The sequence below is a fragment of the Microcaecilia unicolor genome, chromosome 4 (assembly GCF_901765095.1).
Source record: "Microcaecilia unicolor chromosome 4, aMicUni1.1, whole genome shotgun sequence".
NCBI classification, from domain to species: Eukaryota; Metazoa; Chordata; class Amphibia; order Gymnophiona; family Siphonopidae; genus Microcaecilia; species Microcaecilia unicolor.
This window is the reverse complement of record NC_044034.1, coordinates 77411326-77424368: the sequence shown is the minus strand read 5'-3', so window position 1 is coordinate 77424368 and position 13043 is coordinate 77411326. Positions and strand designations below refer to the sequence as shown.

The window sequence follows — 13043 nt, the reverse complement described above, 5'->3', positions numbered from 1 at the left end:
GATGTCAAAAGCCCAGACCTGTCAAACACAGGGGCTGGAGGTCCGTGGGACCCCCAGACCCCCCTGCAATTGTAAGGTCCTGGTGACCTAGTGCCCCCCGCCCAAACTCCCACCCCAAGCCAGTGAGACGGGGGCTGGAGTTCCAGTAGACCTCCAGTCCCCTTGACCAAGGCAGACACAAGTTCATGGGGGCTGGAGATCTGGTAGATTTCCAGCCCCCCTAGCACCCAAAAAAAAGTCCTGGTGGCCCAGTGGGCCACAAGTGCAACCCCCCTCAACCTGGTAGTCCAGCAGCCCCCTTCCCCCACCCCCGTACCTTAGTGGTGGAAGAGAGAGTAGTACACTTCCTCTTCTTCCACTGCCACCTTGAAGGATGGTGCACAGCCATGCCCAGTGAGGTGGTAAAGCCCCGTCCAGCGCATCCCAGGATGCACTGGGCAGGGCTGTTAACAACCATTTTCAAGCCAGTACTGGAAGAGGAGGGAGTGTACTACCCCCCTCCTCCACCACTAATGTACAGGGGGGTTGGGAAGGGAGTCGCTAGACCACCAGGTTGGGGGGACCACCAGGTTGTGGTCCACTGGGCCTCCAGGGCTTATTTTTGGGGTGTGAGGGGGATATTTAGAGGGGTTGGAGATCCACTGGACTCCAGCCCCCATGAACGTGTGTCAGGGAGGGGGCAGAGGGACTGGAGGTCCACCAGACCTCCAAGCCCTTCTGTCACTGGCTTGGGGTGGGGGCTCCTGCAGGAAGGAATTACATTGGGGGGGTGGAGGGGCCTGCTAGCATGCTGGACAGGGCTCCTCATTCCTCCCTAATGTTCCACAAACCCTAATGCCAGATCAGAGATGGCATAGGGTTTGCCGCAGGCAGCGGGCCAATGTTTGGCGTGCTGCCCACTGATCAGAGCTCATGAGCACGTTGTTTCATGCGTTCAAGGGCTCTGATCATGAGGCGGTAGCAAACGTGGACGCTAGTATGGCTCTGATAGCCTCTAGCACCCGCGTTTGCTTCTGATCATCAGCCTGCAGGTGTCATAAGCCTGGTAGAGTTTGGCTCTGACTGAGCTGGAAGGTAATTTTACAACAGGGCAACCAGGTTAATTTGGCAGGTAGATGCATATGTTTAGAGTATTTTATAAAGACACAGACACCTATGCATCTTAGAAAAGAGTATCACAAAATACTGCAGAAATTGAACCTACCTTGAAGGTAGGGGCAGACTCAAGAAAAAGGGGGGCAGACTCAAGAAAAATGTCAGGAAGTATTTTTTCACAGAGAGAGTAGTGGATGCTTGGAATGCCCTCCCGCGGGAGGTGGTGGAAATGAAAACGGTAACGGAATTCAAACATGCGTGGGATAAACATAAAGGAATCCTGTTCAGAAGGAATGGATCCCTAAGGAGCTTAGCCGAGATTGGGTGGCAGAGCCAGTGGCGGGAGGCGGGGATGGTGCTGGGCAGACTTATACGGTCTGTGCCAGAGCCGGTGGTGGGAGGCGGGACTGGTGGTTGGGAGGTGGGGATGGTGCTGGGCAGACTTATACGGTCTGTGCCAGAACCGGTGGTAGAAGGCGGGGCTGGTGGTTGGGAGGCAGGGATAGTGCTGGGCAGACTTATATGGTCTGTGCCCTGAAAAGGACAGGTACAAATCAAGGTAAGGTATATACAAAAAGTAGCACATATGAGTTTATCTTGTTGGGCAGACTGGATGGACCGTGCAGGTCTTTTTCTGCTGTCATCTACTATGTTACTATGTAACACCTGTTCAAGAACAGGCATATAGTAACAAATAAAGGACTAATTTCAGTAAATGGCACTCAAATTTGGGTGCTGAAAAAAATGCACGCAGAGTGCTATTCTATAAATGGTGCTGTGCTTGCACACCGTTTATACAATAGAACTTAGAGCACATTCTCAAGCCAAACTTTGGGCACGAGGGTTTATACCAATAGAAGCCTGGTGCAGTGGCATAGCTACGTGGGTCCACGGGGGCCTGCCCCCCCCAAAATTTCCTCTGGACCCCTGGTTTTGCTGGCGTGGATCCCAACCCCCACCAGCTGAAGCCTTGTTCAGCGCTACCACATTGCCTGCCCTGCTCTGTTTTCCCCTCACATCCAGCATGCTTCTTTTAGTGAAACTAAGCTTGCTTAATTTCACTAAAAGGAGCATACAGGACATGAGGGGAAGACAGAGTAGGGCAGGCAATGCGGCGGCGCTGAACAAGGCTTCAGCTGGCAGGGGTTGGCGACCCCTGCCTGCCAAGGTATTTGCTACAGCAATGGGTGGGGAGCGGCAGGGTGGCAGACCAAAATGTGCCCCCCACCTCGGTCTCTGGCCCCCTCCCACTGAAGGGTCTGGCTACACCCCTGGCCTGGTGTAAATCCTGGTGTGTAAGGCGTAGATTCCCCAAATTCTATAATACTGAGGCATCTTTTGTGAACACCCCTGACCCGCCCATGCCCCTCCCATGGCCACACCCTCTTTTCAGCTGCATTCTAAAAGATTTGCATACAGATATTTATAAAATAATGCTTAGCAAGATGCGCATGCAAATCCTAATTGGAGCCCGTTAACTGCAATAATTGGTTGTTAGAGCCCAATCATTGCTAGTTATCAGCTCGTTACGCAAGTAAAATGCGCACTTGGCACACACCCAATTTTAGATGCACAATTTTCAGCACTATATATAGAATCCAGGGGAAGATATACATTCCAGTGCTGCCCAAGCTCTGACCAAAGCCCTCCCCTGAGGATGCCTACTCTATAAGCATGCACCAGCTTGCACAGCCTGTACTGTTATCTGATTTGTAAGAAGCATTTTACATAGGAAAATTGTCTATAAAAATTACCCTCTAAGTGACTTTTTTCAGACCTTGGGCTGGACTACTTGCTGTCTGGCTAAAAGTTAACAGGTTCAAAGGAGGAGGGATGAGAGGGATACTGGAGATGTGGATAAAATATAATGGATAGTGCCAGTATTCATCATTATGGGATTAAAGATAACCAGTTGAGTCCGATTGAGGAAATACCTATCCTAACCTAATGTTAACTAACCAAAGACATCCAATTAACCTTTGTGGGGTGTATTCAAAGGCAGTCAGTTAACTAGTTATCTTATAAGACATTCCCATTAAAATTAACATAATAGAGACACAGAAACACGACGGCAGATAAAGACAAAATGGCCTATCCTGTCTGCCTATCCTCTCCCTAAGGGATCTCATGTGCAATTTTTTTTTCATCCAGTTAACAATCATCATGCAGTGTTTTACAGCTTATGTTATAATGGAATAACACAGGTTCTATCTAGGTATGTTCACGGCACTCAGACTCTGGTTCTCTGTCTAGAACCACACTTAGATAAATGTCAGAGAAATAATGGCCAACTGTTAAGGCATCTTGAGGCATATTTTCAAAGCACTAAGACTTACAAAGTTCCATAGTAACCTATGGAACTTTAAGTGCATTGAAAATGAGCTCCAAGGCTCAGGCTCTATAGCCAGATATGATTCAATTCCTTTAGTGACATAGTGATGGTAAATAAGGAAAGAGACCACGTGGCCAACCCATTCAAGGACCACGATGACTGTCAAAACATCTAGTAACCAAAACTGTGCTGTACATTATACTAGTGTCCGCATATTGCCGTCTAACAGAGGAAAACAAATACAACAGCATGCCACAACTATTTCTTACAGATAACAGAGAACATTTTTGCTGATGTTAACACAAGTGTTGCATTGCTCTATGGTTAACAATTTTTGATGGCTTTTCTATTCAACAGGTACCTTTTGGATTTAGTGTTTGTTCTTGGTCTGTATTCATGGGATTCATCTTCTATTCCATTTTGTCGCTTATACCAGTCAAACAAAGTACGTAGAATGGAAGGCAGGCAATAGTCAGACAGTGAGCTCATTGAACTTATAACCTACAGGAGAAGAAACACATTAAGACCATGAATGTTTTTTTTGTTTGTTTGCTTTTAAATGTCTTTTCTTCACACTTTCCAGGGATGTGCATTCATTCATACACATTTGGTTCGTTAGCCCGTCTCAATTTTAGTGCATGGAAAATCGATTTAATGCACTATAACTTGATAGGCTACAATCCATTTTGCACATGTTCTAATTCATTTTTAATAAGAACATTGTTACTATGAATGTGTGAAATGAACAATAATGAAAACACCCCAAAAATCTGAAAAAGAACAGAAAATATTTTGCTTCTGCACACCCTAACACCTTCCCATGCCCACTACCATATTCAATAGCTCTTTGAGTCACTGGCACCAACGCCTGCAAAGAAAAGGCACATTTACATGTATATCTGACATAGAAGACAGAAATAGAGAGGGAGAATGTTGCAAAGGTAGAAGAAATACTTAACCTGAATAGTAGAGGATTAGCCTAATAGTAACAGGAGTGGGCTGAGAACTAGGGAAACAGTTCAAATCCCACTATGCCTCCTTATGATCTTGGGCAACTCACTTAACCCTCCATTGCCTCAGGTACAAACTAAGATTGGACAAGGAAATACTGCACCTGAATATAATTCACTTTGAGCTACTGCTGAAAAAGGTGTGAGCTAAATCCCAAATCCTTTCCTCTCTCCTTACTGTGGAAGCAAGCACCAATTAGACTGGAAGCTCAGAAGAGCAAATAAATAATGCCAGTTCTGCTAAAATGCCTGAAAACCGGCAAACGGCATATAAAATTTTGCCCAGTGCACAAAGTTGCAGAATATTCAGAGCTGCATTAAAATGGACTATAGTCTAAGACTGTAGTGCCTGACAATGACAAGCCTTTGCTAGGCTAAAATTATACATGGACTTTCACAGCACACAATTTTAGCTGGACAGCAAGGAGGTATTCCTGGGGATGTATTTAGGTCAATGGAGGAAAATAGTGCATGATCACAACATTTTCAAAAGTACATATGCTATTTTACCCTCCTTGACCACCCTACACAAAATGGCAGATGCAGAGAATGGAGGTATGCTCAGCACACATACCCTATGCTAATACTCACAGGGAAACTTACCAAGTAATTTTTCTCAAAACCAGCACAACGTAGGCATGGTCAAAGTGCCAGTATAAATTGCCCACTCCATTCTTCAGTAACATTTGGGCAATATCACTGGACAGAGAGGTTTCATTCTGGAACACACTCTGCAACCCAACTTCATTATTTTTAGAGCCATGAAGCCTAATTTGCTGAACGCTGGTAGAAAGCCAGTAGATATGTAATCTTGAATCAAAGTGTTTAATGATCAAATACTTAATGCTATCTCTGCCTGACTGCTCTAGTTCTGTTCTACCCTTATAGTGCTTTTCTACAAGGCTAGAAACCATTTTTGTTAGCTAAAGATGCTTAATCCGGATATGAGGTTTAACATAATGTTTTACCTTTACTGTTTTTTTTTTATTTACATGGACTGAACTCAAGGGAACAGTCCTGAATTCAGAGAGAACCCTATTTACATGTGAAGCAGATGTATTGATAGCCATAAACTGAACTAATTCCACTTTCCCATGATGGGTTGATTTTATCAAGACCTTATTTCCTCCACCCTCAGAATAGTAATTAGGTTTGCAGTATTTTTGAAACACTCTGAAATTACAGGAACATGGGTAGAAGGTATTGTTTCGACATTCTTTTTCAAGTAACAGTTTTACAAAAAGAGTCATAGAGCACTGGTAAGGGAGGGAGATGAAATCAAGTAGTGATGACACACCAGGTACAGGCAACTGGATGAGCCGAGTGTTCCTCATCTGACAACAGCCTTATTGCCATTTCCCCTTGCCATTGAGGAACTTATCAGGCTAAGCTGTCACCCAACAGACCTGGCCTAGGTCATGACCTGCATGTTTCTCTCTCTTTCTCAGTAATATAAATTTCATTGTTTCATTTTGAACAAATGTCACATTTCTCACTCATTTTGTTTTCTAATAGTTGCACCTGCTTGGAGAATAATTGTTAAAACCACTTACCCAATTTTAAAAGTTGCCCTCCCTCAGAGCAGCTAAAGTTCATGAAGGGTTCAAGGCACGCACACTGTTTGCCACATTAAAAAGGGGCATCCGTCTAGGCATGTTTAAGTTAGGGGCAAGGGGAAAGTAAAATTTCAAGTATACTTATTCTTTGCTCAACTATAATGTTCAGGCAGCTGAGTCTGAATTTTTGTGCAGGTCTGGCCAATGAGGGGAAATTTGCTGGGACAAATCAGAATGTAATGAACAACTGGAAAGGTAGTCTGCAAGCCCACCATGAATTGTACAAAGAGAAAGGGTGGAGGACAGAAGACAAGAAATGCAATCAAAGCCATATTTGTTATCATCAATCCCACAGTGGTGGCAATTATAAATTATACCAGGATGGTTAAGAAGGTAGGATATCAGCAAGAGCAAGTGGAAGTGGAAAAGGAGGAACAGAAACAAGAGACACTGAATTTTCAGCATTGGGAGCTGAATAGAAGTTGCAGTTGGGAGGCTCAATGTAAGATTTGTTTAAAGGGTATCTTATCTGAAGGGCCAAAGGAATGGCTGTCCCTAGGACCACCATGAGAAGAAATGACCAGGCAGTGGAAGCAACACTCTGGGTCTCCTGTACTGATTTTCATTGGCTGAGCTCTCGGTTATTCAATAGCCACCATTTTTCATTGTAGAAAATGAAATTTAATAATTTAATTCCCCAAAAGATCAAAGACTGATTTACATATAGTTTAAATCAGTGGTTCCCAAACCTGTCATGGGAGACCCTCAGCCAGTCAGGTTTTCAGAATACCCGCAACAAATATTCATGAGCTAAATTTGCATGCAATGGAGGCAGTGCATGCAAATCTAACTCAAATATTCATTGTGGATATTCCAAAAGCATGACTGGCTGGGGATCACAGGTTTGGGAACCATTGGTTTAAATGCTTTCATATTTATAATGCAAGGAACATTCCATTTTAGATGTAAGATGACCGACTTTGACAGAACACTGCACATCCTCTAATATTTGAGAAGCAGAAATGGTTAAGTAACAGTATTTTTATACATTTAACCTATTTTTCAGTTCCTTATGACTGTTCACATAATCCTGAGAGAATTACATATTGAGGATGAGTCAGAAATGACATCACATTCAGCCGAATCTAACTGGTTCCTGCAGTATGCACGCTGTGCGACTCTTTCTAGCACTGCTGCTTCTACAAATCTAGAGAACGATATGGAGCAATACCTTCAAAGAAATCAGAAGTGATACATTCATACTGGTATTTTTAGCTGTTTTTAGCAATACAAGTTTTCAGTACTACTATAGTTTCATCCTCAGACAAGAAATTACAGTAGTCCTGAAAGCTTGCATCTTTAGATATTCATATGCCTAATAAAAGGTATTATCAATACTTAATATGCTCAACATTGAAAAGAACTTACACTTACTGGCAGTCGGTAAACATATAAGTCTGTGGGCCACCGGTTGTTGAAGGCGTTATTCGGACACTGCCAGTGAAAATCATTCTAAATATTTCGGCCATTGTCTAGTGCTGAGGTGAGGTTGAGGTGGAGTGTGGGATGTGATCACCAGCTATACTTACAAGAGATAATTCTATAAATTGGCACCTAGCTGTACACATCACTTATGTGCATCACAGATGCCAATAATTTGTAGTTACACACAAAGGTACACTAGGTACTATGCTATAAGGTAGTACCTAAGTGCCACCGCACATAACTGCAGAGGCGTGTAAATGGGCAGGCCATAGGCATGTCTCCAAGTGACGCACATAACTTACAGAGTACTATGAGTTACGTACATCAATATCGTATGGTCTAAGTTTATTATGTAATCCATGTTTATTTACGATACCAGTTGTATGTTGTCCCTTTTTACCTGACTGTTCATGAAATTATCCATGTTATATATATATTACCAATTGTATCTGTACTCTGAAATGGCATAAGTCATGACGGAAAATTATAAGCCACATTGAGCCTGCAAATAGGTGGAAAAATGTGGGATACAAATGAAACAAAAAATAAATAAATACACTCATTTATATTGGCCACTAGCATGGCTGTGATAATATAAATGAGGGTTGAAAGTGGGCCTTCAAATTATACAGCTAGACAAGGTTACAGCTCTTTATTAACTGAAAGGTTGAGGCCTTTTATTTCACAGCTACAGAAAATGAAGGGTAAAGTCTCTTGAGATTCAGAGGAAATTTGAACATAGGCCTGTGGCTGACAGGCCCCAAAACAGTTTACACAGTCTCTCTCAGGTGTCACAAGTGCTGGTCTAGCTCCAGCCAGGCCTCATGAACAGGATTCTTACAACTATTTGAGTTAACATATGGCCTATCTGAGCCAGGTTATGGAAGTTACAGGTAGGTAGTAAAGGCATACACTGTGGGCCCAACTTCTCCTTTCCCTGAGCCTCCTTAACCCAACTCTGTCCTCACCTTTTACAGTTTCTGGCAGCTGCCCTCCTGGCTCTACCCCTCCCATGTCACTTCCTCTTTGGATGGGACTATGGGACTTAAGGTGGTTCTGACTGTGAGGGAGTATTCTTAAAGGAAAGGGGCTGCATCCTATAGACTCCCTCATAATGGCAGAAATGGTCACATTTAAACTGAGGCACGCCCATGCTAACTTACAATAGTAGAGATGCCATTATAGAACTGGCCCCCTGTGCATGGCATTGGGACATCTAAATAGAGGAACCAATTTATAGAATTGCCTCGATAGGAGGTAATTCTATAAAGAGCTACCTAGTTTTAGGTGGCAGGAAGGTGCATAAATAGCAATGTTCTAGTCATTTAGGTACCTCAGTGGGTATATACGAGAGTATAGAGCAGAAAAGTCCAAGAAAACAACAGGGCAGTCTATCTGCCAGGTCCAAGAGGGCACTGTTGGTTGAATAAATTCATCTTCATATAGATTTCTTCGTGTGTTCTGCTTTTAGCAATCTTTAGCAAACTAATATGGGTAAAATACTTTCTACCCAAGAGAATTACTTAAAAAACTGCCCTGCCCTCCCCACCTCTAGGGTACTATGTAAGCCACATTGAGCCTGCAAATAGGTGGGAAAACGTGGGGTATAAATGTAACAAATAAATATTCTTACATTTATACCACAACTTTTACATAATCAAGACAAGATGACAGGACCAAATATGGAACTATTGTCCTCTAGGACTAACCTTCCTGCTTTAATCAATAAATAACCTGACAACATAATCTAACCACTGTGTCCTGTGCAAACTTACATATGTCCTTTCCAACACAACAATACTGAATACTGAGTCAATCAAATATTTCCTCATTCTTTGGTTAAGTATATTTCTTCATCAATTGTTTGGTTCTTCTCAATAAATATTTGAGCACTACAGGCCTCATTGTTATTCCAAATTTGTCCTTTGTACATACCTGTGTATATGTGTGGGCATATATTAGGGATGTGCACTCATTTGTGTCAACATTTCCTATGTCGATTCTAGGCCAAAAAGACAGCAAACAGTATGGATTCCTCCATATTGGCTAAAATTGTTTTGTTCAGAAACTACTTTTTGTTTGAAGGCACTTTCTATCACTGAATTCATGGTATTGCCATGGGGAGGGGGGGGGGAACAACTTTTGCACATCAGTTGCTACTCTAGATATGGCAGAGCGCCGGAATATGAATAAATTAGTTTTTAGAAACATTTTTTTTGTAGGCAGCATCTTTGGAAGAATTGCGCAGTTTTGTGCAACAGCTGAACATGGTAAAAAAAATAATTTACATTTCACACACGTTTTTCAGTCAAGCAGATATAATTTTTTTGGATACTCACATACTGAAAATAGAGGAATCCATATTTACAATGGAGTACTGTAAATCAGTACATAGAAATAATTATATTTGTGTTTGCACCCATTGTCTGGTTCTCGAGGCAGAACTGGAATTCGTGAGCCCTTGGGCCACTGTCGAGGAGCGGCAGCGGCAGGCAATACCACCCTGGAACTGAATACACAGAAGAGCAGGACTGGAACTCTGGACTGGAGTAGTACTGAGGCAGGCAACTAGGACAGAACAGGAACAACTTCACCTGCGCTTGACCACCGTTCCTTCGGAGTTGAGCTCCGGAGTGCGGGTGGCCGGCAGGACTTGCAGGATAAGGCAGGAACTGAAGATCCAGAGGACCCACCCTGGGGCTGGGATACACGAAGGAAGCTAGGCTAAATACTAGACTCGGACTGAAAGCTGCATGCAGCCACTATGCCAGAAACACAAGACAGACCAAGGGAACAAGACGCACACAAAGGCTAGGCAGAGACAGGAGTCAGGATATACACTCAGGATATACATACTAGCTAGGCAGAAGCAGGGGAAATACAAGCAAGCTTGGCAGAAACAGGACTCGGGATATACAAGTAAGCTTGGCAGAACCAGGACTCGGGATATACAAGCAAGCTTGGCAGAGCAGACAGAAGAAGTAATCAGGAACTAGCAGAGTCTTTGGGCAGGCAGCAGACAATAGAAAAAAAACAGGAGCTAACAGAGTCTTTGGACAGGCAGCAGGCAGAGGAATAAACCAGGGATAACAGAGTCAGGTCTGAAGCTTCAGCAGCTCCAAACACGGACCGAGAGAAAATGGCTGAAGCTTCAGACTCCAAACGCAGAGCAAGGTAAAGGAAGGACTAGCAGTCCACAGACACAAAACAGAAGGGCAAAAGCCCACACGGAAGGACTGGCAGTCCATAGACACAAATAGCAGATAGGCAAGAGCCCCAGAGAAAGGCTAACCTCATGGCCTATTGGCATAACACTCTTACTTACTATGCAAAGGCCCTGAATGCAAGCACAGCACTTCCTTATGAAGGCTCTCACTGATGATGTCACCTACTGCAGGACAGGAGCAGGGAACACACTCACACCAAAGAGAGGCTTGGAACACATAGGAAGAACAGGCAGGAGCCATCTTGGAAGCTGGCACAAAACAAGTGGGAGCCATCTTAGATGCTGGCTCCTCAGAGAGGCATAGCCCACACAGGTGAGGTCTAGTGAAGCAATCAGCACACAGAGACAGAGACAAGACTAACACAGAAACAAACAGAAGCCAGCATAGATGCTGACCCCCCGTAATAAGGTAAGTCTGAGGGTGGTCACGACCACAGACGTGACACCCATCACCCTTATAGGGAGGGCTGCTCTTCAACAAGTAAGTCAGCATTTGCGGATTAAGAGGGTTTGTTCTTCTCAGAATGAGTTTAAAACTGGAAATGAAGATCATACTTGCAGATTTTTAGATCATGGATACACTATCCCTCAGATTCTATATAGTATGACTTAAATTTAATTAGTTATCAAGCCCATTAGCACTGATAATTGCCAATTAAGCAATTGACACTAATTGACAATAGAATTTATGCGTACAACTAAGCATATTCTATAACGTGATGCGTGTAAATTCTAAGTTGCATAGTTGAAAAGGGAGAGAACGTGGCCATGGGCGTGGAATGGGCAGGTCATAGGTGTTTCTAAAATCTATATGCGTTATTATATAATACACCCAGCCCGCATGTAATTTAAGCATCGACATTTACACCAAGTAAAATGTGGCGTAAATGGCTGCAATTAAATTTAGTCACGTCAACAAGGACTCAGTGTATTCTATAAACCACGCAGAAATGTAAGTTTATTCTATAAAGTACGCCTAAATTAAGGTGTATTTATAGAATATACTTAGGCTTTTTTCAATTCGCCACCAATTTTTTAAACATGATATATGGAATCTAGCCCTATGCCCATATTGCGGAAAGCATACAAGAGATCTAAGTATGCTCATCATGACTGGTTGTTACAGTATCGTGAGGAGGAGACATCCTATAGACTGACTTGTTTTTTACCATACATGACTGGTACATCTCAGATGGTGAAGATAGTTAAGTAATTTTGGCCAGTTTAGGCACTACACTCAAGTTGTGTAGATTTCCCCTGATAGGGCATTTCAAAGTGATAAAAATTCGGGTGAGTTTGTTTCCAGCAAGAGTCCAAGCAGGATGCAGCAATTGAAAAACGAACATGCTGCTTATGGAAATTGCTCATGATGTACCTGTACCATTGAAGGTTTGATTGAACCTCTCCATCTAATAATTATAAAATCACATCTAAAGCTGATATTACCTATGAGTCATCATATGGTGCATATGATAGTTATACTGTGTCATTTAATTTAAGTAGGAAGAAAGAAAGAAAGAAGCAATGTATAAAATTGAGACTCAACAAACAAAAGTCAGCTGAGAACAGAAACATCTGCAATGCTGGTGGTGGTATACTGGTAAAATCAACAGCATCAGATCACTGATCTTAAATGGCAGATTATAAATGTGGAGCTGATGGGGGAGGGGTAGAATCAAGATCAGCATTTAGCATATTGAGAACAATTTTGGATACACAAATTAAGTACAGTTACTTTCAAAGGACTTAATGAACAAATTGAGTGGCTTTCTCTTTTGTGACTGGTATGGATAGTCATGTGACTGTTCAATGATTGGCTGGTTTCAGTTTGTTTTTTAAAACCAGGCACCATCTTGGATTTGACTGTTTAAAAAGCCTGCAGCCATGTTATGAAGTATGAAGCAAAACTGGACCTTTAATGATTTTTTTTTATATCGGGCATAGTATCTGTATCCCTAATGTAGAGTTTCCACACAAAACATGGATGTATTGGGTAGCTGCCCAGGCAGTGAGAAGTGAACACATGAGAAGCTGTCTGGGCAATGTATATTGCAGAGTGGAGAAATCTGTGTTCACAGAAAACATCATCAAGTAAATTAAGTTAAGTGTTTCATTTGTTAACTTTTTTTATTATGCTACTTATGGGAGGTGGTGGAGATGAAAACGGTAACGGAATTCAAACATGCGTGGGATAGGCATAAGGAATCCTGTGCAGAAGGAATGGATCCACAGAAGCTTAGCTGAAATTGGGTGGTGGGGTGAAGAGGGGTTGGTGGTTGAGAGGCTAGGATAGGGGAGGGCAGACTTATACGGGGTCTGTGCCGGAGCCGGTGATGGGA

At 42.8% G+C, this 13043-nt stretch overlaps 1 protein-coding gene across 1 annotated transcript in view; it reads right to left on the bottom strand.

Moving 5' to 3' along the window:
- Positions 1–13043, bottom strand: part of FRY (FRY microtubule binding protein) — a 449190-nt gene that overhangs the window by 343034 nt on the left and 93113 nt on the right. The window contains 1 exon segment of the mRNA XM_030200365.1: positions 3789–3928. Within this exon segment, the coding sequence (XP_030056225.1) occupies positions 3789–3928 (140 nt within the window).